Source organism: Akebia trifoliata, chromosome 3 (assembly GCF_017979445.1).
Source record: "Akebia trifoliata isolate Shusen 1 chromosome 3, ASM1797944v1, whole genome shotgun sequence".
Lineage (NCBI taxonomy): Eukaryota > Viridiplantae > Streptophyta > Magnoliopsida > Ranunculales > Lardizabalaceae > Akebia > Akebia trifoliata.
In genome coordinates this window covers 41731122-41757912 of record NC_141377.1, presented here as the reverse complement: position 1 = coordinate 41757912, position 26791 = coordinate 41731122, and the positions used below count along the sequence as shown (strand labels likewise).

At 35.3% G+C, this 26791-nt stretch overlaps 3 protein-coding genes and 1 long non-coding RNA gene across 11 annotated transcripts; 3 read left to right on the top strand and 1 right to left on the bottom strand.

Moving 5' to 3' along the window:
* Window positions 1–2661: 2661 nt before the first annotated feature.
* Window positions 2662–6538, top strand: LOC147407042 (uncharacterized). 4 transcript variants are annotated; one of them, XR_015176688.1, is made up of 5 exons: window positions 2662–2968; window positions 4903–5055; window positions 5791–5886; window positions 6018–6058; window positions 6166–6537. It is a non-coding gene; the product is annotated as an uncharacterized LOC147407042 (long non-coding RNA). The 4 variants fall into 4 exon arrangements; XR_015176687.1 differs by having other exon boundaries at window positions 5791–6058; window positions 6166–6538; XR_015176686.1 differs by lacking the exon at window positions 6166–6537 and adding an exon at window positions 5339–5452 and having other exon boundaries at window positions 5791–6158.
* Window positions 6539–11079: 4541 nt separating this feature from the next.
* On the top strand, window positions 11080–15987 carry ERV1 (Erv1/Alr family protein). 2 transcript variants are annotated; one of them, XM_086435426.1, is made up of 6 exons: window positions 11083–11380; window positions 12193–12270; window positions 14165–14212; window positions 14902–14966; window positions 15450–15527; window positions 15724–15987. In XM_086435426.1, the coding sequence occupies exons 1-6, from the start codon at window positions 11171–11173 to the stop codon at window positions 15833–15835; spliced, it is 591 nt and encodes a 196-aa protein (XP_086291552.1). In that variant the 5' UTR covers window positions 11083–11170; the 3' UTR covers window positions 15836–15987. The 2 variants fall into 2 exon arrangements, with proteins under 2 accessions (XP_086291553.1, XP_086291552.1); XM_086435427.1 differs by lacking the exon at window positions 12193–12270 and having other exon boundaries at window positions 11080–11380.
* Window positions 15988–16270: 283 nt separating this feature from the next.
* On the bottom strand, window positions 16271–19443 carry LOC147407040 (histone deacetylase-like protein). 4 transcript variants are annotated; one of them, XM_086435431.1, is made up of 5 exons: window positions 19273–19443; window positions 19056–19186; window positions 18073–18198; window positions 17923–17971; window positions 16271–17832 (listed from the first exon to the last, which is right to left on the bottom strand). In XM_086435431.1, the coding sequence occupies exons 1-5, from the start codon at window positions 19306–19308 to the stop codon at window positions 17788–17790; spliced, it is 387 nt and encodes a 128-aa protein (XP_086291557.1). In that variant the 5' UTR covers window positions 19309–19443; the 3' UTR covers window positions 16271–17787. The 4 variants fall into 4 exon arrangements, with proteins under 4 accessions (XP_086291557.1, XP_086291556.1, XP_086291555.1 ...); XM_086435430.1 differs by having other exon boundaries at window positions 17144–17971; window positions 19056–19180; XM_086435429.1 differs by having other exon boundaries at window positions 17148–17971; window positions 19056–19183.
* A 148-nt stretch (window positions 19444–19591) lies between these two features.
* LOC147407039 (small ribosomal subunit protein uS14z/uS14y/uS14x) lies at window positions 19592–23653 on the top strand. Its single transcript, XM_086435432.1, has 3 exons — window positions 19592–19792; window positions 22792–22891; window positions 23388–23653. Exons 1-3 carry the CDS (start codon window positions 19731–19733, stop codon window positions 23394–23396), a joined length of 171 nt encoding a protein of 56 aa, XP_086291558.1. The 5' UTR covers window positions 19592–19730; the 3' UTR covers window positions 23397–23653.
* The last annotated feature ends 3138 nt before the right edge of the window (window positions 23654–26791 follow it).

Sequence of the window (26791 nt, the reverse complement as noted above, 5' to 3'; positions counted from 1 at the left end):
TGGTTCCTTAAACTATTGTGTTTCGAACAAGTATCCTGTCATTATAGTTTGTTTCTCCATTTATAAGTTATAACTTGGATTTATCGTAGTTGGTTTGCACAAATTTTGATATTTAAGGATCTTAGTGTTTTCTTTCCGTTAATTTCCTTTTTGGATTGTTTATTATTTAATACGTATACAATATTTACAGATCGATCCAATTGATCTCCCTCAAATTTGTGTTGCAACAATTCAGCATGAAAGAGAAACATATATGTTTGATCTTGAAATAATTAATTACAAATGCAAGTCCTTAATCGCTTGGTCTTTATTATGAGTTCTAGAGTTCATGATGGAAAGGGTACCTCTTAGCAATGCTCACCACCAACAATACATGAGAGGGCTCAGGTTATTATATCACGTGTTCTTATTATATCATGCCTCATTTGCCCCCACTCCCTCACCTCTTGACTAGGCCTTCTCTGATAGATTAATTGAAAAAAACTTAAATATCATTTTCTTCACCTTTCAATAAAAAAATCTCTGAATTTCTCTCCAAAACAATTCAGTTTCAAGCTCTTTATCTATACTATTAACTATAGTTTGCCCTCACTATAACAAAATTCTTCTTTAATTATAAATTTTAATTACTCTTTTCCTTGGTCACTTTGTGCGCAGTACAAAAATTCTACCTCCCTCTCCAATTTCTCTTCAAGTTCATTCATACTATAGATCGTTTGTCCTCATAAATCTATCAATTTTCAATCTGCTTGTTTGAGATTTGAAGTTGTGTGATTGAAGATGAGTCCCAAAACTTAAACCTTAAGAGGTTGATGTCAATGAGTTTTTTGTAGAATTTTTTTTAAAGAAAATTATTTAAAAAAGATTAATTTTTTTTATTAATTATCAATTTTTTTTAATAATTATATATATATATAAAGAGAGCCAAACATTTTTCAAAACATAGGTTAGAAGTTTCGGAATGGGCTGATTTTTTGTGAAGATGGTCTCTATGACGAGGAGATCTTTCTCACCAAAAATCAATATGTTCTGAAACTTCTGACCCTATCAAAAGTGATTTACAAAAATCGGACAGTCCATAATTCTTCAACTTGTAAATTAGGGTTACAAGTTTCAGAATGAGCTGATTTTTCACGAGGATGATATTTTCATCATAGAGATCATCCTCACAAAAAATCAGCCTATTCCAAAACTTATAACCCATGTTTTGAAAAATGTTTGGCACAATGTTTGGTTCTCTTTAGAGCCTTTGAAGGCTCCCCATACATATATATATATGGGGGGTGTTCAATGGCCAACTTTTTAGCAAACTTTTTGGCAAAACATTTTTCAAAACATGAGTTAGAGGTTTTGGAATGGGCTGATTTTTGGTGAGGATGATCTCTACAGTGAGGAGATCATCATCACCAAAAATCAGCCCATTCCAAAACTTCTAACCCCATCAAAAACAGTTTACAAAAAATGGACGGTCTACGATTTTTCAACTGGTAAACATGGGTTAGAAGTTTTGGAATGGGCTGATTTTTGGTGAGGATGATCTACTCACCATAGAGATCATCCTCACCAAAAATCAGCCCATTCCAAAATCTCTAACCCATGTTTTGAAAAATGTTTTGCCAAAAAGTTTGCTAAAAAGTTTGCCCTTGAACGCTACCCTATATATATATATATATATATATATGGGAAATGTTCAGCACCCTAAGTTTTACCACACACTTTAACAAACGTTTTTTGTCCTACATGGGTTAGAAGTTTTGGAATGAGCTGATTTTTGGTGAGGATGATCTCTATGATTAGAAGATCATCCTCCCCAAAAATCAGCCCATTCCGAAATGTTTAGCCCCATGTTTACACGTTGAAAAATCGTGGACCGTCCATTTTTTGTAAATCAATTTTGATGGGGTTAGAAGTTTTGGAATGAGCTGATTTTTGGTGAGGATGATCTCCTCACCATAGAGATCATCTTCACCAAAAATCAGCTCATTCCGAAACTTCTAACCCATGTAAGACAAAACGCATTTGTTAAAGTGTGTGGTAAAACTAAGGGTGGCGAACGGGACCCTATATATATATGGGAAATGTTCAGCACCCTAAGTTTTACCACACACTTTAACAAACGTTTTTTGTCCTACATGGGTTAGAAGTTTTGGAATGAGCTGATTTTTGGTGAGGATGATCTCTATGATTAGAAGATCATCCTCCTCAAAAATCAGCCCATTCCGAAATGTTTAGCCCCATGTTTACACGTTGAAAAATCGTGGACCGTCCATTTTTTGTAAATCAATTTTGATGGGGTTAGAAGTTTTGGAATGAGCTGATTTTTGGTGAGGATGATCTCCTCACCATAGAGATCATCCTCACCAAAAATCAGCTCATTCTGAAACTTCTAACCCATGTAAGACAAAACGCGTTTGTTAAAGTGTGTGGTAAAACTAAGGGTGGCGAACGGGACCCTATATATATATATATATATATATATATATATATAGGGTCGGGTTCCTACGACACATATTGCGACTCACATCGCGACTCACCATTTCAGCCGTTCGATTTTCGTCAAATCTACGGTCCAGATCGCGACCCATTTTTAAAACGATGAAGTTTCTAAATTTACAACTACCTCCCCGTTAACAAATAAAAAATAAAAAATAAAAACGAAATTTCAACCGAAACTTCGTCTTCTTCGCAAATTTCAGATCTGATTTCTCCATCCATCTTCGCAAACGCAGAGAGAAAACTTCTTGTGTTCATCTTTGATCTCGAACATCGATCGACTTGCTTGCTAACACAAAATCGAAAGAAACGAAGACGAAAGAAAATCAGAACGAAAGAAAACTTCATCTTCTTCGTTTTTGCCCTCTCTTCTCTTTCTCTTTACATCGCTTCTTCCTCATCTCTATTCCCTCTCTCTTTCTCTCTAGAACAGACGACGACTCACACAAACGAAGAGCTCGACAGAAACCCTAAGGTAACAAATCACAAACCCTTGTTTTGTAATTTTTTTGCACTTTTATTTGTTTAATAATTTGTTTTTAAAATTTTTTTGCTGAGTTGAGTTTCTTGCAATCGATCTCCATCTCCATCTTCATCTTCTTCTTCTTCAATTTTTAGTGTGTTGTTGGGTGGTGACTTAGGGCTTTCAACCTCTATTCTTAGATTTTTCTACAACCGGATAACCGAGGTTGTAGAGATTTACCCATTTACCTAAGAAATCTTGAAAAAAATACCACTCTTGAATTCCTTAAAGAGTTTACACCCAAATAAAAAGAAAAAAAGAAATCCCTAGATTGAAATGATGATGTCCATGAGAGAGTTTAATGACTTCTATATTAAAACTTTATCATTTCTGTTAAATATGTAATTTTTACCTATCAAAAACAGATAAAGAAATAATGATGTAATGGAAGAAAAGTTAATTTAAAACTCCTACAACCAAATTTTTTTAGTTTTAGAATTTTGTCTATTGACATGGATTTTTAACCAACTTAGGAGAAGTAGACATGGGCCTCTAGATAACATGGAAATAGTTCTATAATTCCTTATCTTCTATTATATATGATTAATGGGGATGGCGGGCTGGGGATGATTCCAGAACAACTAAAATGAGTTATATTGAATTGGGTTTGTATGTGATGTACTAGTAAGTCATCTAACTGTCTCTATTACAAGGAGACCATTCATTGAAAATTGATCTTTCGGATATCCATGTTAGATTGTCAAGTTCCATTCATGCTGATAACTTAGATTTGAATTTAGGTTTAGAATGGGTTTTGCTTGGTTAGTAATGGGTTCTCAGATGCAACAACGGGCGATTCTTAGACCCAATAATCAATCTCTAGTTACGGCTTTTGTTTGAGATACTGTTCTTTTGTATTTAAGACATGGATCAAAGTAGAGATTATTTGTAATTTAACTGTAAGTATTATATATATACTCTCAAGTATGTGGTTTTTGTGGAATTAGATTTTGTGCATTGTTCTTAAAATCATGTTTCCTTAATGGTTATTATCAGGGGAAACAGCCCATTTGAGCAGTAAAAATTAAAAAACAAGGGTTTGTGATTTTTATGGAATTAGATTTCAAAGGTCTATTTTAACCCTTGTTGTGATTTGAGATTCATCTCAAAGTTAACTTGTAATTAGGATTTGTTGTTAATTTGTAGTTTAGAAGAATAAAAAGTTTGATTAACATGATTCATATATATATATATATTAATATATATATATATCTATATATATATATACTATTATATATATATTTGATAAGCAGATCAATTGTATTAAAATAAACCAATCGGTTGAGGTAACCGATGTCCAACCTTTGTTAACCAAACTTTGTTATACATATCCATCACTGAGGTCTATAGGTTTCAAAGGTTGGGCAACTAGCAAGTTGTCTGATGTTTAGTAAATGAATTCTGCTGACCTTATGCCACAGTGATCATTCCAAAGGTTGGACATGGGTTTTGTATGTTATTGAATGGGTCACTTTCTCAACAAACAAAATAAAGGAGAGAATTGCAACTCAAACCACATTGAACTTGATCCAATGTTCACCTTTGATTACCCTTGCACTTGACCTGTTTTAGATTTATGACCATTACCCTGTTTATAGATCAAATTTCAGTCAAGATCATACTTTCATAGGTATTTAGACACATTCTTTCAAGATTGAAAAGCATTCCTTTCATTCAGCATGCTTTGCTTGCCTCCTTTTTGACCATTAAACCAAATATCTAAAATCACCAATACTGTTTATTTTAAGTTTTTTTTATTTCCGTCTAACTAATTCTTTTGCCGAGCCAAGCAAATTATTATTTGAAAGAATCTTCCATTACTCTTTTTTGGGATAAGTTAACTAGCTATCTGACTCATTTACCACTACTTTTTTTTTATTATAAAGGCAATGGTTCTAAAAGAGAGAGGAAATTTAATGGAGTTGGTGGATCCATGGTTGGGATCTGAATTCAACCAGGAAGAGGTGTTGGGGATGATTAATGTGGCTCTCTTATGCACTAATGCATCTTCAATAATTAGGCTTACAATGTCTGCAATGGTGAGTATGCTCAAAAGTAGAACCATTGTTGTAGAAATAGTTTATGATCCGAGTATCTCTAGTGATGATTCGAAATTTAATGCAATCAGAAACCATTTTCAACATTCATGTATGTTTAGAGCAAATATAGAGCTGTGAACACTATTTTGATCATCTATTTTTTTTACATGCATACGGACACGTATTTCATCCTTTTCATTGTGATGATTGTTGCTCAACATTAATGTATGTTTAGGAAAACAAAGCTTTTATTTGAATTAAAAGAAACATGGGGTGCTTGCAGGTTTGAACATTTTGATCTCTCTTTACAAGTGGTGTAAAGATGCCTTTGAGCCATGGTGTTGTCGTGTCTGTTATGGATTCAAAGACCCTCTCAGTAGCCCCTTATGATCCAAATGTAACAAGCCATACCTTCTCTATAACTGGTCATGACTTATTTAGTTGCATGGGCACCAGTTCTACTATCTTGATCATGCTTAGATTCCATATTTCATGCCCTAGGATTTTACAATAGATTTTTTATTGGTACTTATGGTGATGGGCAAGCTCGGGTGGTTTAGATTCTTATTAAAACAAAATTGCAGTTTTTTGATTGGTTCAGTTAGTAAATTTTGGAAGCCTTACAACTTTTGGTTCTATCACACACGTACCTGGATAGTTTCTACTGCAGTATGCCATTTAAATACCTAAATGAGATGATGAAGACAAGCCTTATGAAGTGATCATTTTTTGCAGGCCCTGAAAGAGTTAGAGTATGTCATTGTTTCATCTCCATTAGGTTTAAATCCACAAGTGGAAGGCCAACAACTAATCGCAGCTATCTCACCATAAGTATCAAGTCTATCTAAAGAACTCAGTTTTGCTGTTTTTTCTTTTTTGTTTTGTTTTTGTTTTTCAATACACCCACTATTAGCCTCTCTGATTGAATTATTTTTATGTTTTGCTATGGTCTATACTACCAGGTTAACCAAGGAGCATATGCAGGTCAATTCTTTATTTTGGTGTAATTCTTTAATCAAATTCTTATTTGTTTATATGTGAACTATAAAGGTCTTGGAAATGATAATTTCTTTCAACTGGGGAGTAACTCGATCGAGTTTGTGTTTGCAGATGAAGTTGTGAAGAAGAATCTGAGAGAGATCGTTGATTCCACTACAAGGAAGTTCGTACTATGAAATCATTCTCAATATAAATGAATTGAATGTATGATTGTATCATTCATCTTGTAGTTGTATATTGTACTAGACTGAAATTTACCCATTATAATGAAATCAATTGTATGTCCGATACAACTTTTTTCAGCATTTCTTTTGGTGATTTTTTTTTTTTTTTGATAAGTAATATTTCATTCAATAGCAACACTAGGCCTGTCGAGGTGACCAGCCTAGTAAAACTCTCTTTGACTAATCTATATTAATCGATTTGGGTAACGAATGTGAGTAATTTTTTATTAATGTCTGTATGAAGCAAGAACGACTAGGTGGTTACAAGGATCTGATTTGGTCAATTTGTGCTTAAGTGGTGCACATAAGTTGGATCCATTTCAATAGACTGAAACCGAACGGGCAATTGCTCGAGCAGATGACAGCTCAACATCTTCAACCACAAATGAGAATGCAGATGCAATTCAGCGCTTACTTGGCAATTCTACCAGTTCTTTAATTCCTCAAGGCATGGATCTGGAAACCTTGCCATCAACTGAAACAGTGAATATGCAACAGCAGAATGACAACAACAAAAATACAACACTAACGTTAATAAAACAGTGAACATTATAGATTTCACCTAGGTTGGAGCATTAGATGTCATTGCCAAGTTGTAAGGGCATCAGTCTCAATTAAAAAGAAAAATCATCCAATACAACACTACACACCACAACAACAAAAATGAAGAGAAATAAAAAATGGCACAAGAAAAAAACACAAGTAGAAACCCATGAAACAAGAATTGGGTCAGCCAAACTAGAACAAGCACAAGTTTCCTGTTAATTGAAAGAAGTCTTTGTACATGAAGATATTCAAAGGGTAATTGATATCAGTCAGTAATTACAGAGGTCATGCTGAAACTGTTCTCCATTATGCTTGCATCAACCACAAATTGCAAGCACAGATCATACACTGCTGTACAAGGAATTAAAGCATAGCGAGTAAATAGAAAATATGATGCATCAATTTGAGAGTTAAGGGTGGCCCTCATTATTTTATGACAGGCAGGCCCCTAACATTTATTAGCAGGACACAAATAATAGAATGAAATGAAGGAACATGATTCATTTAACTAATCACAAATACTATGATTTGGGATCTCAAAAGATTATTGAAAATTTTGTTAATATTACAAGATTCCTTAGATGGATCCATATAGAAAATACAAATTACAACTATTACAAACAAAAACAAATATACAAATTACAAGGTACAGCCTAGAGAGTTGTCAGAACCCATTTGTGTTCCAAACTATGACAGACCCCATTTTCCTGAACTCACAAGGCTGGAAACAGTTTGTGACTTTTCCCATCAAGGCCATAGCAGCAATGCTCGGAAATTGCTTCCTTTAAAACTCATCCAATGCTGCTTTTGAACTTTGTGGCTCTAAAATCACTAGTGCTACTGACTTGGCCGTGGTGCTACTGTTTGTTTATGACGTTTCTTACAGTGATGCTTACAAAATGTGGACTCTAAGCTGCTGCTGTCGTAATTCAGAAGAATTACATAAAAATCCGGACATTACCATCTTCAACTGACTGAAACTCTGATAGTTTACGCCTGCCTTATCTCAATTATTGGGTTCAGTAACACAAATCAGTTGAGAAAATCCAGGAAAGGTCACTTCCAGTTAGATATTTGGGCCTCCCTCTCATTCCTACTAAGCTCACAACAAGAAATTGTCAGCCCTTAGTAGAGAGGATTACTCTAAAGATTAGAAGTTGGAAAGCCAGATTCTTGATCCAATGTTCACCTTTGGTTACCCTTGCACCTGACTTGCTTCAGATTTATGATCTACTCGACATGACCATTAATATCAACTGAGAAATTTTAGGTGCAACCCACTCGTTCCCCACCCAATCCATGGAACTCCTTATATCCCTTCTTTGGAAAGTTGAGAACCTATCCTCACCTGACATTAAAGAGAAAAAGGATGATTATTCTTCCCATTACCAGTGAAGAGAAGTAAATAGAAGAATTTGACCTTGTTGGGTATAAGTACAAATCTTTAAAATCTAAAACAGAAGTGAAGAGGAAAGAGAAGGGTACAAGTACAAATCTTAATGAACTAAAACAGTGAAGAACAAGTGAAAATAAAATATCACAAAAAATTGTACCTCAAGCATATTTCTTAAGAATGACTCTTCATTGAACTGTGCCATACCCAATTTCACTGTGGGTTCTCATGCCACCATTCTCAACCATTAATGAGTTTTCTTTTTCTTCTTTCCAGCTATGTATTTACAACTACTATCAGCCTAATTGCAAATGATATAAATTATATAAGCTGACATAACACATTATCCATAGTGAAAGCACATTATTCATGGTGAAAGCAATTTCACCAGTTTCAATATTACCAACCAACAGAAAACCAGCACTTTGTTAGATTTATGACAAATATTCGAACCCAAAATACATTTCATATAGAGCTAAGAGAGAAACCAACATAAGCAAGAAGGCTTGGAACACGTTTGGAGAGATGGAAGCCCACATTCTTTTTACCAGTTACAATCTCTAACAAAAGAACTCCAAAAGTAAACACATCAGACTTTATTGAATATAGTCCCTCCATAGCATACTCCAGAGCCATGTATCCGATATTTTAAAAAAAAAAAGAAAAATCTTAAGTCATCGATAAAACTTAACACTTAAGCATGAGCTTTTGCATCATTTACATATTCATTTACCACTTAAAAAATGTTTTGTATTTGTTTTCGCGTTACATGAATTAGGATGGCCGAGTTACCTATTGAATTTCCCTAGAGCAGTCACCAATAGCCCTTCTGAAGTTGCATTTATGCAGAATTCTGCCCCCCGAGTTCCATAGGATAACCACAACCAAAAAAATAAATGTTGCACTGAAACAGACCCAACAGTGAATTTGCCATTGCCCACAGGACCTAAATAAGATGTCTTCAATATGCCACAGTTCATGCCGTCGGTACACATATCTGCCATTGCCAATTTGGTACCTTAATAGAAGCTTGCTTATCTCTAGCTTTGAAGAGTTTCCTCCATGCCCAAGAGGAATTAGCTGGGGTGTCCATGAGATCCCTGCTTGATAAGGAGGAGCATTGTCAATTGATTGAACAATGTCCCAATTTGAAGAAGGGATGTTTCTAAGATACACTAAATAACATGATTTATGTGGAAGAAGTCCATACCTTAGCAGCCCAAGTACTGCTGGGAATGATGTTAAATGAAGCAGCTCTTCCACCATCTAGTCCTTACTGGATTGTCCATCAAGAGTTTTCTGTGAGGCTAATAAGGTATGGATAAATCTCTACAACCTCGGTTATCCGGTTGTAGAAAAATCTAAGAATAGAGGTTGAAAGCCCTAAGTCACCACCCAACAACACACTAAAAACCGAAGAAGAAGAAGACGAAGATGGAGATGGAGATAGATTGCAAGAAACTCAGCTCAGCAAAAAAATTAAAAAAAAAAATTATTAAACAAATAAAAGTGCAAAAAAATTAAAAAACAAGGGTTTGTGATTTGTTACCTTAGGGTTTCTGTCGAGCTCTTCGTTTGTGTGAGTCGTCGTCTGTTCTAGAGAGAGAGAGAGGGAATAGAGATGAAGAAGAAGCGCTGTAAAGAGAAAGAGAAGAGAGAGGGCAGAAACGAAGAAGACGAAGTTGTTCTTTCGTTCTGATTTTCTTTCGTCTTCATTTTTTAGATTTTGTGTTAGCAAGCAAGTCGATCGATGTTCGCGATCGAGATGAACACAAGAAGATTTCTCTCTGCGTTGTGAAGATGGATGGAGAAATCAGATCTGAAATTTGCGAAGAAGAAGACGAAGTTTCGGCTGAAATTCATTTTTATTTTTTATTTTTTTTGTTAACGGGGAGGGAGTTGTAAATTTCGAAACTTCATCGTTTTAAAAATGGGTCGCGATCTGGACCGTAGATTTGACGAATATCGAACGGCTGAAATGGTGAGTCGCGATGTGAGTCGCAATATGTGTCGTAGGAACCCGACCCATATATATAGCACAATTCAATATCCTATCCAACATTTTATATTTTTCCAAATATTTTAACTAACTATGTAAGGGATGATGAGCATTGTAAAAAAAACACTTCCCTTCACTAACTTGGTAAGATTTTTTGAAATCTTACTAAGGATGGTTGAGCTCAAAAGGAATATCAAATTGGCAAATCCAGCATGATAGATTTATAAATTTCATGGAAAAGCTCATATTCAAACAAATAAATAAATTTTTTTGGACTTGATCCTAAGTTTTGAAAATGGATGACTACCGACTCCCAATTTTAAAATTAAAATTTAATAATAAGAAATAGTCATTTTTAATTTTTATTTATTTATAAATTTTATAGAATTTTGTCCTCTACATTCATGTAGCATCAGATCATGTTTTTGGATGCCACAAGGTGAGCTCAACGACCTTAAATTATTGGCAACAAGTTAAAGATGAAGGGATTTTTTTTTTTTTTTTGATAATCAGGTATCTCTATAGATATGAGACTGGCCCATCAATAAATCATAGTCTTGTCCAAGGACTGGTCCCAAGGCACGTGCAACACCCACACATCACACACACCAGGTAAGTGAGAGAGCACCCTCGTCGGTGGCCCTAAGGAAATATGAGAGAATTTTTTCCTTTGACAAAAAAAACAAGAATGGATTTGTCGGGTCTCAAATTAATGTCAGCATTTCCACGACAATGATCCATTACAGCCTCAATCACAATACAAAATAATTGTGGACCCGTACTCAGCGATGTATCACCACCCGATATGGATCTGGAGGAAATCAACCCTACATCATCATAACAACACGTATCTCGAGGTTTTTTTTTTTTTTTTCAAGAAAGAAAGATAAAAAGCCTCTTATAAAACCCCCCGGGAGTTGCGCATACATCTCGCTTGAGCGCGCGCACAATCCAATGTCACAAAACCAAAGCCCGTTTCAGGTGATCTTTAGAACGTACGAGACCTTGGTACAATGCATTCAAACCCATCTCTCCCATTTTGTTGTTGACACCAACCGCCCTTCCTCAACCGGAAATCACCGGTCTCTCTTTTCATTCTCTACATCACCTTCACCCACAACTACCGTCTCTACCGGCGATCCAACGATTTCCCAACCCATAAAGGTTCCTTCCTACCCACCCCCTCCTCTACTATTTACTCTTTTTTTTTTTTAACTGATCGAATTTGGATTCCAATTTGAATTTCTTTATCTCTGTCTTATTATTTGATGCAATTGTAGTTATGGTCACCAAGTGCTTGACAAAAGTCCTGACTGGAGGTTCCTTGCCTTTTCGGCCTCCCACTCTATGTGCATTGTCTTTCTGTACAATTTTTGGTTCGCTAATTAGTAAGAAAGAGAACAAAATTCACGAATGGCGTGTTTGTTTGCACAGCTACCTTATTCTAATAGCCTTATGTCCCCATAAATGTGGAAAAAAAAAAAAAAAAAATTTTTGGTTAGAATACTACCCACTCCTAACATAAAAAAAAAACACACACTTTTTTCTTCTTCTGAGGAGGAGGAGAATGCATGATCCATAAGCCACTCAATAGAAACAATGAAATAGCTTATCTTTGCAGTCCTATGGGCTGTTTGTAAAGATCACAATTAGACAACAAATATGGGGATATGGAGGTAGCAGTTCTGTGTGTGAACTCATTGCTATACCAATGGATTGCCGTTCGTGTAAACTTTGGGGTTTAGGTTTGATGACTTTGTCTTTGATGGAATAACCTTGTTTCCTTGTAGTAGTCTTGTCGTTCTTGTGTGTTAGCGTTTTATATCTTTCTTTCGTAAAAAAAAAATGTATAGGATTTATTGTTCTCTCTTTAGTTTCTGCTCCATCATGCCGACTTGATGATATCTGTATGGGTTTTAAATTTCAAGCATTTGGGGAGAGATGGATTTTTTTTCCAATTTTGTTCTTTACTTTAGGTACATTCTTCTAAACCGGTGACTAAAGAAGAGTTGGGGAGGGCTACTTGGACATTGCTTCATACTCTTGCAGCTCAGGTTCTGAACTTACTCAATCCTCTGAACTTCATCTACTCTTTTTGTTTGGTCCTCTTGTTCAACTCAACATTTTGTTTATTTTGGGTGAAGTTCTTTTATTTATTTATTTAATATTTGATGAAACCATCCAGGCAATCCAAGTTGTTATTTATTAGGAAGGATAATAAAACAAAATTGAAATCTTAGTTACTTTTGAACGTCGATCATCCAAATATTCATTTCCAAATTGGTCTTTTTTATGATGTAGCCATAAATTAGGTGTCTTGAAAGAAAAAGGAGTATTGTGAAATAAACCATCAGTCATCTTTTCTTCCTTTACTTTGCTAACTTCATTATGTATTGTTTCTTTTACATTTCATTGCCAATTCCAAGCCCCTATAATAGACAAGGGTTACATTAGGTTCACAGCTAGTATAAAAAAATAAAATTGCCACCTCCTAATAGGTGATTCACATTCTTCTTATCTTCTAGGAAGTTTCTTGAAGAGATTAGTTTCTTGGAATTGAAACCTAGTCTTAAGAAAAATAAAGGTAAAATTAGGTATTTAAGAGTAAGTAAATTTTTCTCTGCCATTCAACCTTAGCTACTTTCTTAGTTGAACTCATAACAAATTACATCTCAAACTTTTAAAAGTATAATCTGTTAGTTATTTTGGAGGAGTATGAGTGTTTATTTATAGTTGAAACCCAGATAATGAGCTTGCAAATCTCCGTCATGTTCATTATGGTGGTTGGAAACATTGGGCATGATAAAATGAGGACTTCAAAAGTCAGGGTGATAGTAGGACTCAAGGGGCTGGTGGATGGATTATCTATTTTTCATCTTCAGTTTTTAGACAGTTCTTTATTTTATGAGGATGTCTCATTCTCAGATGAGATTCTTGATGTGTTTTTCATTGTTTCAAGGTGGTTTCTGTGTTGTGAGTCCTTTTATTCAAAAATTAGATTTTGAGGGTTGGGGAGGTGGAAGACATAGGAGAGTTGGCAGGCAATCTAGGTTGCAGGTTGGGGTTTTTTCTTCGTCATACCTAGATCTTCCTTGTGGGACTGATTCTTGTTCTAAACCAATATGGGAACATGCGATAATAATACTTGTCAAAGTTATTTTTCTATTCTAAAGGAAGTTAACATAACATCAATCAAGAACATCTTGACTGCTTATCTTTCTTTTCGACCTTGATGAGCTTGACAAACATGTTAAAGAGTCTGATGAAGGGTTTCTTATGGAAATATTTTTGGTTAGAGGAAAACTACCTCCTTGTGGAGTGGAAGAATGTATGCTTTCTCCAAAAAAAAAAAAAAAAATTGAGAACCTAAAAGTGTGGGAATCTCAAATCATGAATGAAATCATCTTGGGAAGTCTCTCTAGAGATTTAGAGAGGAGATTGATAATTTCGGAGAAGGGTGTTGGTGAGAAAATATGGGTTCATGTATGAGGATGGGAAAACAACCTATTATGATCCTCTTACGAGCTAGTGTTTCAACAGTCTACCTATGGTTTATTTCATAAACCAAAGTTAACATATTAACAAATGATTATGAATCAGCCATACCAATCACCATAATACATACTCCATACTTAGTTACTTAGATTTTGAATAAATTTCTTAAGAAAGTGGGGGGAAATAAGTTTTACAAGCACTTAAATGTTAGGTACTACGAATCACTTTTTCTGAGAGAGAGAATACTGTGAGCTTCATAAAGTAGTCACTTCTGTGTAAATCAGTGGCACTGATTGGTTTGATTGAAAATCTAGCACAGCCTTGGTGTAAAACATAATTTTTCTTTGCATGAATTTGCTTGTTAAAGGGAACTACGTCGAGTTTCTTTCATCGAAGAGGCTTATCACCATGTATAGCAGATTGACTTCTTCAAAATTTGTTTGATCTTTTCAGTTTCCAGATAATCCAACTAGGCAACAAAGAAAAGATGTAAAAGAATTGGTATGTGGTCTCTCCCTCTCTCTCTCTCTCTACACACACACACAAGATGAAAGGGCTGCTTTATTTTTTTTTTGGGATAAGCAATGAAAGGGCTGGTTTAGCTTTGAGTGTTTGAAAGCCACATTATTCCTTCCTACGTAACCAAACAGTTTCTACTTTACAGGACACAATTGAAAGAACTAGTGAAGTCAGCTTTTTTAAAATGACGGATTTGCACCATCTTAATCATTTCAATAGCGTCAAAGATCCAAAAAATAAAAACACACAAGAAAAATGAATATATATTTGAAGAAATGATAATTAATTAAAAAAAACTTCTCTAATTGTGAAACTTTTACAAACTTCCCTAAATTGATTCTGTGTTTTTACTGACTAGAGTTCACAATGAAGTTAAGTGTAGGGCCTTGCAGATAAAGATTTTGTTATTTGATTAATTGGTATTAGAGTTAAGAACACTAGGATATTAAGAGGGGAAGTAAGAGTGAGATTTTAGAGCAGTTGTGGTACCTCATAACTGTCGATGATAATGGATGACCAACAGGCTTGGACCCGTAGCTCAGTTGGTTGACATATTGCAATGCAACTGGGAGGTCGTGGTTCAAGTCCAGCATACTGCCTACCACCAAAAAAGAAAAAGAAAAAAGAAAAGAAATATAAAGGATGACGAACAGGTATTTTTGGGAATGCAGATGGCAATATTATCTCGGCTTTACCCCTGCAAGGAATGTGCAGACCACTTTAAGGAAGTCCTAAGGTATAAAGCTTGTTCATTTTTGTTCAATCTTCCCTCCCTTAGTTCTAGTTTAATTGAGCATGATTTTCACTTGGGGAAATGGAGATGATGGTCCTAGCATCACTCAAATCAATTCGATAGTCTGATTCTATAGGATACCAATGGTACCCTCTTTTAGGAACCATTTCCTCTTTTATTGTATCAAGATGCCCTTATATTTGCTTGTAGGAACCACACATACATCTCAGATTTATTGCCTCCACAAGTATAGTTATCTTTCTTTATTGCTTCTGAGCCATCCCCCTATTCTGTAAAAAATTAAGGAACAGAAAGGCAATTAACATTAAGTTCGAATTTAGACGGCATTCCCACAGCCATATCTCATCCTTTTTTTCCTTGATAGTTTTTTTTTTGCCCTATAAATATATGATGAAAAATTGATAGATCATCTCTATCTCTCTGAGTCTCAACTGATGCATTTAACTTGGTTTTCATGTTTGGTAGTGCAAATCCTGTACAGGCAGGATCACAAGCAGAATTCTCGCAATGGCTATGCCATGTACACAATGTTGTTAACAGAAGGTATTTATACATTCAAATTAACTATTTAATTAAAAAGAAATTAGATAGTGTACTTGAGGATCATTGATGATATTGAGCCCTACATTCAAGACTGCAATCTGGCTCATGATTCACCCCTTCAGTCTAATCACCTTTGAATTTTGGAGCTTTTTATCTACTTATTGTTAATACGAGTGGGTTGTTCCTGTGTTGACAGCCTCGGTAAGCTCGTATTCCCCTGCCAGCGAGTAGATGGAAGATGGGGTAAACTAGAGTGCAGAGAGCGTGCCTGTGATCTAGAAGGCACTAATACAGACTTGGGTAGGTGAGTAAAGACATTTAATGGTTATGAACATTTGCTAGACTAATGAAAAATGGGAGGCAATTTTGTACATTACTGTAAAATGAGTACATTGTTTTGTGAAATCATATTTAACATTTCCATAAAATGGAAATTGTTATTGTTCTTTTTCTCTGACAATGGATGGCATGGCACCTCACGAGACTTTTCAATTGTCAACCCAGTGACAACTTTTGGTCCATGGGTTGGGCTGACCATGGCTTTTGCAATGCTAGCCATATTTACCGCACCGTTTCTTTCACTTGGATGCATGGATAATCCATGATCCATCATGTTAGTGAGATGCCCCTCTAGCTTAGTCATGTGCTGAGTCCTTGAAAACACCCCCCACCCCCACCCCACACACACACCCCAAAAAAAAAACTACAAAAAATGCTGCCCATCTAGTTACTGCTCTGTTTTTTTGTAAAAAAATAAACATGGTAGAGTATGCATTTGCTTGCTAGATACTGAAGACCCTTTACTCTCTTCACTACTAAATATATAACGGACATGCATGGTAAGGATCTCGGATGAAAGAATAAATTCTGATGTTTGGGTTCCATTTTATAAACTATCAAAGAGACTGGAGAGAGAATAAAGTTGTATGAAGAGTGAATTGTTTTGCTGGGGAATTGGATAGGAAAATATTTTCCCACAAAAAGAAGAAACTTGCCTTCTTAAGGAAAATGACTTCTGTGAAAAAATAAAAAATTATATACCTGCAAATTTCATCTTCCTGGGAAAATGATTTTCCCATTTATTCCTCCCCCACCCAACAATCATACAGAATCTTATAAACTAATAATTTCTCTGAAACTAGTTCAAGGTCTGGGTATAAGTAGCAACAGGGATTTGTTTCCTCTAGTTGTGTGTTCAAAATAGGTTGTCTCTTGACACACCTTGCTGACATTGGAGAACTTTCATGGGATTTAGGTGTGCGATCAAAAGGTCTAGACCCATCCCAAAGGGGTGTGGGGGACACCCTAAGTTATCAAAATAATAATAAAGAAAAAGGTTTACAGTCGGTGTGAAAAGTTACAATTTGATCGCATCATTGTGGAAGAATGATTGTAATTTTTGTATCAGAAAAAAAAAGTGCTTGAGAAGATATCCTACAAGTCGAAAAATGCAAGTCGCAATAATTAAGCACAATTTACATATTCTTCCATGGTTGAAATAACTTGTTACAAAATTAACTTTTAAACTTGGCTATAAATTCTTCCTTGACTCATTTATGTTTAACTGATGAAATCAGCCCTAATTTACAATGTTATACACTACTTAACAAAAAAAATAATAATAACAATAATAATTACAATATGATACACTACTATTAAAAAATATCAAAAAGTGTTTGACCCTGATCCTAAAGCAGTTTCAGAGAAATTGTTCATGGTGTTATGCTCTCCTGGGAGAGAAGGGGTAAGAGGGTCATTGCAAAACTTGGATCATCACCTCTTTCAATTTGCAAAGTCAAAAACTGCCGCTAAATGTATTTATATTTTTAAGGTTTACTATATAAAGAGGTCAGAAGTGGCCTTAAAATTTAACAACATAAATCTTTAGGCCAATTCAAATCTGAAACGAAGACCCAACCATTTCTTTGAACCTACTACAGACGGCTTGGGCATGGCAGCATACATCCTGAGCCAGTCTCACCTGGTACATTCTTTTGGTTCTCTTTGTGCATCACTTTCAAGTAATCTCCGTCTGTCTGGTTTGATGTTCTCAAATAATACTAGAGAGTGCACATAGTAAAGATGCTGTTTTTCTGGGTTAGTTCTGAATACGTATCAGATTCTAGATTCAATCTTATTGTAAGTTATAACCATACAAAAACTAAAAAAGGCAAATGTGGTGCAATCAGAGGATTAAAACTCCAAGCAGCAGTGAATTTCTGATTCACCCTTATGAAACCACTGTTGTTTAGTAGTACTTCTAACAGCCTGAGGATGATGAATCCCCAACTTGATTATCAAACACCTGCAGACATGTCATTGTTCTCAATGGTGGGGCCTCACCGAACTTCAATAGGTGAGCGATTTTGTAAACGGATTGTAACTGCAAAATCACCTGAGCATCCAAATACGCATCACAAGCGAAGCACCAAACAGACAAATCACTGTGACCAAAAGCCAAAAAAGAAAAAAAAAAAACGAAAAAGTCAATTAAGAATTTCTGGAAAAATATAGATAAAATAAACAAATCAGTTTTTATGTACACCTGTAGCTCAATGCTAGACAATGATTTCTTTCCTGATAATGCTCGAGCATGTGCTTGTTAACAAAGCGGCTACAAAGGACATCCTTACAGCACAAACATAACCAGTTCTCGGCAGGGTGCTGGCACCTTAAAATGCACATAATCACACGAGTTAAACATTGGAATCTAGGATTAACAACAAGGACGTAATGTATTGTAGTTTTTTAAGGCTTCAGGTTTTAAAATTTAATGGACAAAAGCATCAATGAAATTAGTAGATTTGTCTCACTTTCTCTGGATTATTGTTCAAACTTATCGAGTGGTGTGTAGGATATGGTGTCTTGATTGAGTGGCGTAAGACTCAAAATATTTGAGTGCAGAAGTCCTTGTCAGGTAACTTTGAACCTTCACAAAAGGCTTACACAAGTCATTGAAACCCAGACCATTTTATGGCTTGGCACAAGATAGGATTTGAAGGTTAGAGTGATCTTATTTACGTAAAAACAGCCCGTCAAAATGATTAATTTGAATCAGACTTAACTTCTTATTTCTTTTCTTAATCAATGATTGAAGAAATGAAAGGAATTCAACTTCCATGTCTTAAATGAAATAAGCGAGACTAGAATCAGCAGTATATGAAATCTGATAGTATGGTGGAAAGAAATATAGGAGCCTTTCTACCACACTATCTATTATTGTATTGTAGAGTATTGGACTGTATTGTATAAAGATATAGACTTAATATAGATCAATCCACAATATGTATTTGAGCGACTCAAAATTAAGAGAGAAAATTTCTATTTCCAAGATGCAGAAATTTGTTTGTCAAGTTATCAATAGAGAGTGCAATCATAATCATAAAGATTATACAAAGACAGCAACTTAAAGGAACAGCTTTTGCCCAGAACTACTACTATTCCCCTCATTATGTTCAGTTATATTAGGGTTTCAGGATTCTACAACGTATTATTAATTAGGGTTTTGGAGTTGAAAAAAAAGCTAACCTGTTGCAGGGAGTGTCGGGATTCGGAATGTGAGATAGATCAGATGACAAGGTGTTCAAGTGATCGCAAGAAGTCCGAGCTTCAACCCAACCCGAACCAGCCCCATACAGGACTTCTTCTTCTTCTTCTTCCTGAAAAGAAAAGAGACGATTCAGAGTTGGAGACCCTAAAACCTAAAATAGCAGATCAAAGAAGGAGAGGGAACGAGTTTAATTACCCACTTAACAGAAGATGAAGAAGCCTCGTTCGCCATTAAAACACTGGTTTCTACCTGGCTCGAAGATCGCCTGCTTCGAATTTGTTTCTGCAATTATATTATTTTATAGTAGCTTTGCCGGATTATTAGTAACACGCATGCTGGGGTGACATTTCATATTTTCATTAGGTCTCTATTAGTAAAGGGCCCCACCTATAATTAAGATCTCCTGCTAGACAAATGGAGACATCTGAACCGTCAAAAGTCAAGATTAAAAAAAAAAAATCAGATATTAACGGCCATGATAATCTGATAATTGAGTTGCGTGCACGTGATAAAGTCCAGGAAATTAGGGTTTTCACGTGACCTATAAAAAACCCGACTCTCTCTCTTTGGACTAGCAAGTTTTTGTTCTCTGCTTCACCCTGCTCTGCTGTTGGTGTAGGGAATTAGGGTTTTGGTGGGGGTAATAGAGAAAGATGGGGCATTCGAATGTGTGGAACTCGCACCCGAAGAGCTACGGACCTGGTTCTCGTGCTTGGTAAGTGATTTCTTCTATTATCCTTCCTTCGTGGTAGCTCTTTGAATTATTTATACTTAAGTCTCTACTTTAATTGGTTTTGAATCTTGAAGTTGTTAGAAGAGATATAAAGCATTATCATTAGGAATTCCTTTGTTACATTAATAGATTACTTGCTATTTTATTTATTTATTTATTTATATTTATTTTTTAAATCTTAGTCAAAGTGAGGCTTGACTACCTTTTTTCTATGTAACAGTGACATGGGTGTATACCTCACAAAATCAATAAATCTTGGTTTTTTTTTTTTTTTTTTTTTTAAAGAAAAAGAAAAAAAAGAAAAGAAGGGACATGAAATCCAAGAAATGTGAGCAATCAAGAAGCTTATTAAAATTAAATCAAATTTCCTGCACTTTGAAACACATCCAAGTGATCCCGTTCAGACAAGTTCAGTTACTTTAACAAAATAAGTGAGCAATCTAAACACACACAGTTGAGAAAAACCGAAGAATAGTGAAATCTAGCATTGACTTTCTCACCAGGAGAACAGTAAGTCCAAGATCTTGTCAGAAATCCAACGCCAATCAATTTTAATGGGGAAAAAAAAAACAGTGGGCTTTTTAATAAATAATGAACAGATTGATGTAATCCACACTACCAGAGAGAGTCTTTTTCTTCTTCAAGGTTTAGATGTGCAAATCCAACAATATGAAAAAAGAAGAAAGAGATTTATCGATCGACCTATTCCAATTGCTATTCTTGAAAGAGTAGTGAAGAATGGAAAAGATGGAGGTAGAGATAATTACTCAGTTGGATTCTTTAATGTGCTTGTGGTGTTTAGAGATGCAATAACAGTCACCTTCATTGAAGGTGCAGTTTACTGTTTTTATGTGCATATAATTTTGATGTTCTCATTCTAAAAATGCTTTGTTGGTAACATTAGTATATAACCCACTAACCTCCTATTATTCAAACCATCTATTATTGTACATATAAATAATAATAAAATAAAATAAATAAAAGGATTAGTATGGATAGATTTGAGTAACAAAAAATATCAGAACAGGGATTTGAGATCGACCATGATAAACATCAAATCTAATGACTAAAAGTCGCCAATCAAGGTGAGTATTTATGTCCAAGTGCACCAAAGATCAGTCTATAGGATTAATAGGCCTATAAACCAAATTAGTACATAGATTTGAATCAAGTATTTTGTTTTCAAGGATGCACACAATTTGACCGTATAAGTACATGTCAGTTATTATGTGCTTCTCATAGCACCAAACTACTACTCTAATTTGTAGTGTCATTTTCTCTTAGAAATTAAAAAATGAGATTTATTAGGTGTTGTTTCCGAACTTACCACCAAGTTTTGATGCACTTCCTACTTCTCACATAAGCAATAAGTAGAAACTGTATCTCTTTTACTTCTACTTCAAATGCTTGTGTCAAAACTTTTTAAAAGTATTTTTCTATATAGTTGAACCAAATGGGCTTTTTCTGTTTTTTCTGCTTTTTTGGAGTTACAAGCCATGAAAGCACTTTTTGGTGGCTTTACCAAACACAGCCTTTAAGCTTGCACCAAAGCACATCTTATCACTAGTGTTGTCATTGGTCTTCGTAGTTCGTACTATATGCCCAAAAGGCCAAAACCATCTGTGTGTGTGTGTGTGAGAGAGAGAGAGAGAGTATGTACTTTTTTTTTATAGGTAAAGAAATTAGCATGTATTAAAAAAGAAGTGGCTTGGTTCAAGATATACTTTTCTTTGTTGGCGTAGGTTAAGTAAGTTTTCTCAACCTCCTACTCTGTGTTTCGACCCAAAGAGATATGTGCTTAACTTTTGGCACTACTATCACCTAGGTTTTTCTAGTGTATTGGTTGGGTTTGGATCATCTGGTATTAGTTAGACGACTCAAGGAAGGACAATTATCATCAACGTGTCTGTTACCTTTGTTCAACTTTCTTTTGGCATATAAACTTCCTATTTTTATTTTGCTAAGCACATATGAACTTCCTGTACTTCTAAATGAGAAAGGAAAAATTATGAGATGGTAGCTTGTTCCAACAAAACTATGAAGTACCTCACTAGCTTCTCTCCTACAGTACGTGTCCCAACTGAATACTTGATAAGGTCCTAAACATAAGATAGTATAATCTTGGCTGTGCGAGAGACTCTTGCGTGGCCTATACTAGCTAAATTCACCATCCTCTTTTCATTATTCTCAACCATTATCTACTGCAGCTCCTTCACCTACAAAAATCCCTCCAACTAGCTTAGACTCTGCCTTTTTCTCTGGCATGGGAAAAACTGTAGCTCAATCTGCACAAAAAAAAACCATTTTGATCACAAAAAGTGCAGTTAATGCCTCCTGGTTCCCTTTGACACAGATAGATGCATCGACATTAATTTTAATCCAAGCTTGAGGAAGAGGGGCCAAAAATATTGTGTGTGAAAGCATGATAAGTTTTGGGTAATAGGTGGGATTGAGTTGCTTGCTTTGGAATGCCATTCAATATCTTTCTGTTTGAGGATACCAGGATAGAAAGATACACATTGTGGTCCATCTGGGATAGGTCATCTAGTTGGTGGGTCCATAGTAGTTAGCTAGCTTGGACCTGGAACTGCCTACCATGAAAGCAGAAGGCTAATGTGATTGGGTTGTGCTGTGGTCTAACTTTTGTACGAATTGGCTTTTCGGGGAAGGCTTTGTTTGCAGTGAAATCCTTGATTATGTTCCTGTTTTAACCATTATAACATGTTTCATTGGTTATCCAATAAGGTAACCCTTTTTTTTCATTGGGGGGATGCTGAATGTCTTCACAGGCAGGACCCTTAATTTATTGTGTAAGTACATTTTTATACTTTGTATATTTGACCCCTCAGAAGATTCACGTTTACTTATTACAAAAATGATAACTAGATGTTCTCAGTATATTTCTAAAATGAATTGCCTGTAGTAAACCATAGTGTTTGGTAATTATTTTAGTAAACATATAATGGTAATTTCTTTGGCAGCCGAGTTTGTGGGAATCCCCATGGGTTGATTCGGAAGTATGGTCTCATGTGCTGCAGACAGTGCTTCCGCAGCAATGCCAAGGAAATCGGCTTCATCAAGGTAAGTTTTCAAATTGGCACTGACGATTTCTTGCTCCATTTCCTAATTTTCTCATGGTTTGTGTTATCAGCATGGTTTTAGAACTCATTTTGACGTGAGTTGTCTCGGACGAGTTTTCCAATACGTTTGAGTCATCTCGTTCAACAATGAGACAAATGAACCATGGTTTTAGATCTCGTCCGATACGTTTAACTTCTCTATCCTTCTCGTTGGTGGACGATACCGAGAGGTATCGGACAAGTCGTCTCGGTCTTGGACAAGATTTAAAACCATGGTTATCAGTGAACCTTGGATTATGTTGGAATTTTTTTAGTATTTGATTTTGCTTATTCGTAGCATATTTTACTACTGAATTGAATAATCACACTCAATTGGGAGGAGTCAGACCTCAGCTTCAGTTTAAATTTCAGTTCCTTTATTCCTTTTAACTGGTTTTGTTCTTACTTATTTTTTCTTCTTTGAGATGGGAACTAATGAATATTTGTGCCTTTTGCAGTACCGCTGAAGGATGATATGTTTGGGGAGATGTTTTTACATGCATGTGATGCTGGGAGGAGTTTTTAGAAGGATTTTGAACTTCAGACTGTTACAATTTTGATTTTTACCTTGAGATGCTTTAGTAAATTTGATATTATGGGACCAAGAATTTCTTGGCTGCAATTGTTTTAAAGATCTAATCCTCCCACTTACATGTTTGGTTATTGTTATTTACCCATTTATTTTTATTTATTGTGGTCGAACCGAAGTGACCCACCTTTGATATCGTGTTGAACAATATCTCCCGATTTTACCATTTGAGTCATCAAAGCATTTGATTTAGTTAGACCTTAGGCCAAATAAAAAAATAAAAGATATGTATCTTCTATACCTTCATCGATTTTTCTCTTTTCAGCCATGATTTCAAAACTTGTCTGAGACCGAGACGTATTGCCCAAGTTGTCTCAATATCATGCATGGACAAGACGGACAGACAAGTCCATTTTTCATATGAGATTTGAAAACCCACATTCATTTTTGAATGAGACGGAAAATTTGTCCAAGACGACTTGGTATCTGGCATGGACAAGAAGAGATACGAAACTGAGTTTTAAAACTGCTTTCAGCAAGACATGGCTTGCTTTCCTTTACAGTTTTGGAGTTTCTTGAGTGTGCTCTGGTAAACTTTTTTGGTTTGGAGATTTTTCATATAAATTTAATTGATTTTTAAAATTTTAAATATTTATGATCTATACAATATGAGATTTTGTTCTTGAGCACCTATTAATCCAGCTTATAATAAAAATAAATAAATATTTACTAAATTTCTTTTGAACTGGTTTGGAAGGGTGTGACAGTGACTCCTAGAGTCATCTTAGTCTCGGTGAGCCTCAAGATGAGATGAAAAAATAAAGTTAATAAAAATCATGGGTTAGGATACAACTTTTTGATTATTTGTGGAGTTCAATGTTCTCTCAAGACCTCCTTTTTATTTATTTATTTGTTGATCTCTCAATTTTATTTAGATTTTTCTTTCATAAACATTTGCAAGTGCTTCATCCTAACTACTTTGGTTGTTATAACATGAATCATATTTCAACATTCCAATGTACTTGAAACCATATACCTCGCCATAAAGGATGCATGCATTTTAAATCTTCTCTTATTAATTACTTTCCAAGGTTTTGCCTAACCATAGCTTTGAATTGATATATATATATATATATATATATATATATATAAAAGGGAAGGGATCAGTAGACAAAATTTAGGACAAAGATCCATACAAATCATATGGATCGTTGGATCACGATAGATCTAACGGCGCTGATCTATTTAACATTAATAACTCACGTGTGAATAATTTCACTCAATAGTTTTACAAATTCTAAACGCCTCCCCGAGCTAAAATCTCAGATTTCTCTCTTCTTCACTCTTCTCCTCAAACCCTAACCATCTCCATCGTTTACGACGACGCAAATCAGGCGAAGAAATCAGGTGCAGATCAGGCTTGAAAAATCCAACCATCTCCATCGTGATACAACGATCCATATGATTTGTATGGATTTTTGTCCCAAATTTTGTCTACTGATCCCTTCCCTATATATAAAACTAAGGTTTTCGGATTGTATAGGATTGAGAGAGGTATACATTAGAAGGAATGCTGTAATTTCTTTCTCAAAGATGATACTCTCATCCGTGGATGCAAGTTCTTTCAAATTAAATCTTTCTTTCTTCTGAGTTTTCGTGTTCAAATGTAGTCTCCTATTGTTAGCGTAATTAGATATGATGCATAGTAATACTGTGCAAGATGATTCAGTACCATTTCATTCCCATAAATATTATGATTTATATATACATATAGCATGATAAGAGTATAATAAAATAAGAATTTGAGTTTTTTTTTTATCTTCATTGTTTATATATATATATATGGGTAGCGTTCAAGGGCAAACTTTTTAGCAAACTTTTTGGCAAAACATTTTTCAAAACATGGGTTAGAGGTTTTGGAATGGGCTGATTTTTGGTGAGGATGATCTCTACGGTGAGGAGATCATCCTCACCAAAAATCAGCTCATTCCAAAACTTCTAACCCATGTTTACCAGTTGAAAAATCGTGGACCGTCCATTTTTTGTAAACTATATTTGATGGGGTTAGAAGTTTTGGAATGGGCTGATTTTTGGTGAGGATGATCTCCTCACCGTAGAGATCATCCTCACCAAAAATCAGCCTATTCCAAAACTTCGACGGACGTGTTGAAAACCGAATGAGAAACAGATGATTATCATTCGTTGGATTTAGGGGAACCGACGGCTGAGAAGGCATCCCTCGTCAACTCCAATCTATCATTTATTTGTATAAAATTCCCTCGCTTTTATTTTTTTTTATAACTAAACCCAACTCTTTTCTCTCTTATCTCTTCTCTCTACAGAAAACCGAATGAAAATCCAACGCTTTCTTCTCTCTCGATCGACTGAAATCACAGGGAATACCCAACTCTCTTCTCTCGACAAAAATCATAGGGAAAATACCTTTATCTTCTATTTAAGAACCATGGATATGCAGGGGGGTGGGTTCTTATACTCATGGCCTTGTGATTCATCGATATGGACAGTCGTTGTTTAATGACAACCCCACATCTAGACCTTCTTCTTGGTTTTTTTTTTTTTTTCGCTCCTCTGGTTTTCCAACATTGAGCTTTTGATTGAAGGGTTTAGATGATTGAGTTGGTATGGGTTTTTTGCAATGGTCCATCAAGAGGTTGGATTACCTTTTGCACTAGCACTACACCAAGCAACAAGTTTGTGGGTGCTGAATTGGGTATGAGATGCAGTAGACAACATTTTTGTGGATGAGAAATAGCCCCCTCCTAACAGGTGTTTTTTCTTTTCTTTTGATTCAGGGAATATGACTCTGTGAGCACCGTGATTATGCAACTCTTCGCAAGATCATGGTCACTCTTAATGGAGTGTGAAGGATACAACCTATTTGGTTTTTTTTTTTAATATATATATGTTTATATGTGAGAATATACTTTACATACTGGTTCAGATGCATTTATAAAGATGTGCTTGTGGAGCTGCTAAGTGATGAGTTGATCTTCCTTTTTGAAGCCGTCAATCTCGAGAGGTCGAAATCGAGAGAGAGAGAGAGAGAGCGTGATATTCTTTTTCCTATGATTTCAATCGATTGAGAGAGAAAAGAGAAGGGTTTTCAATTGATCGGGTTCGAAAGAGACGAAGGGTTATTAGTCGAGTGAGAGGGAAACATAGTTATTTCGTTGGATTTGGGTTTAGTTATAAAATAAAAATAAAAACGAGGGAGTTTTATACAAATAAATGATAGATTGGAGTTGACGAGGGACGCTTTCTCAGCCGTCGGTTCCCTCAAATCCAATGAATGATAATCATCTATTTTTCATT

Bases quoted from the DNA above. Each gene is read 5' to 3' on its own strand.
- ERV1 (XM_086435426.1), top strand. From the start codon at position 11,171: ATGTCACAAAACCAAAGCCCGTTTCAGGTGATCTTTAGAACGTACGAG. The intron at 12,271-14,164 runs GTTCTGAACTTA...TGATCTTTTCAG, and splicing joins TTCATACTCTTGCAGCTCAG to TTTCCAGATAATCCAACTAG. The intron at 15,528-15,723 runs GTATTTATACAT...CTGTGTTGACAG, and splicing joins CACAATGTTGTTAACAGAAG to CCTCGGTAAGCTCGTATTCC.
- LOC147407040 (XM_086435428.1), bottom strand. From the start codon at position 19,308: ATGGCGAACGAGGCTTCTTCATCTTCTGTTAAGTGG. The intron at 18,199-19,055 runs GTTAGCTTTTTT...GTGCATTTTAAG, and splicing joins CCCGACACTCCCTGCAACAG to GTGCCAGCACCCTGCCGAGA. The intron at 17,972-18,072 runs GTGTACATAAAA...TTTTGGTCACAG, and splicing joins TGTCTAGCATTGAGCTACAG to TGATTTGTCTGTTTGGTGCT.
- LOC147407039 (XM_086435432.1), top strand. From the start codon at position 19,731: ATGGGGCATTCGAATGTGTGGAACTCGCACCCGAAGAGCTACGGACCT. The intron at 19,793-22,791 runs GTAAGTGATTTC...TTTCTTTGGCAG, and splicing joins GGACCTGGTTCTCGTGCTTG to CCGAGTTTGTGGGAATCCCC.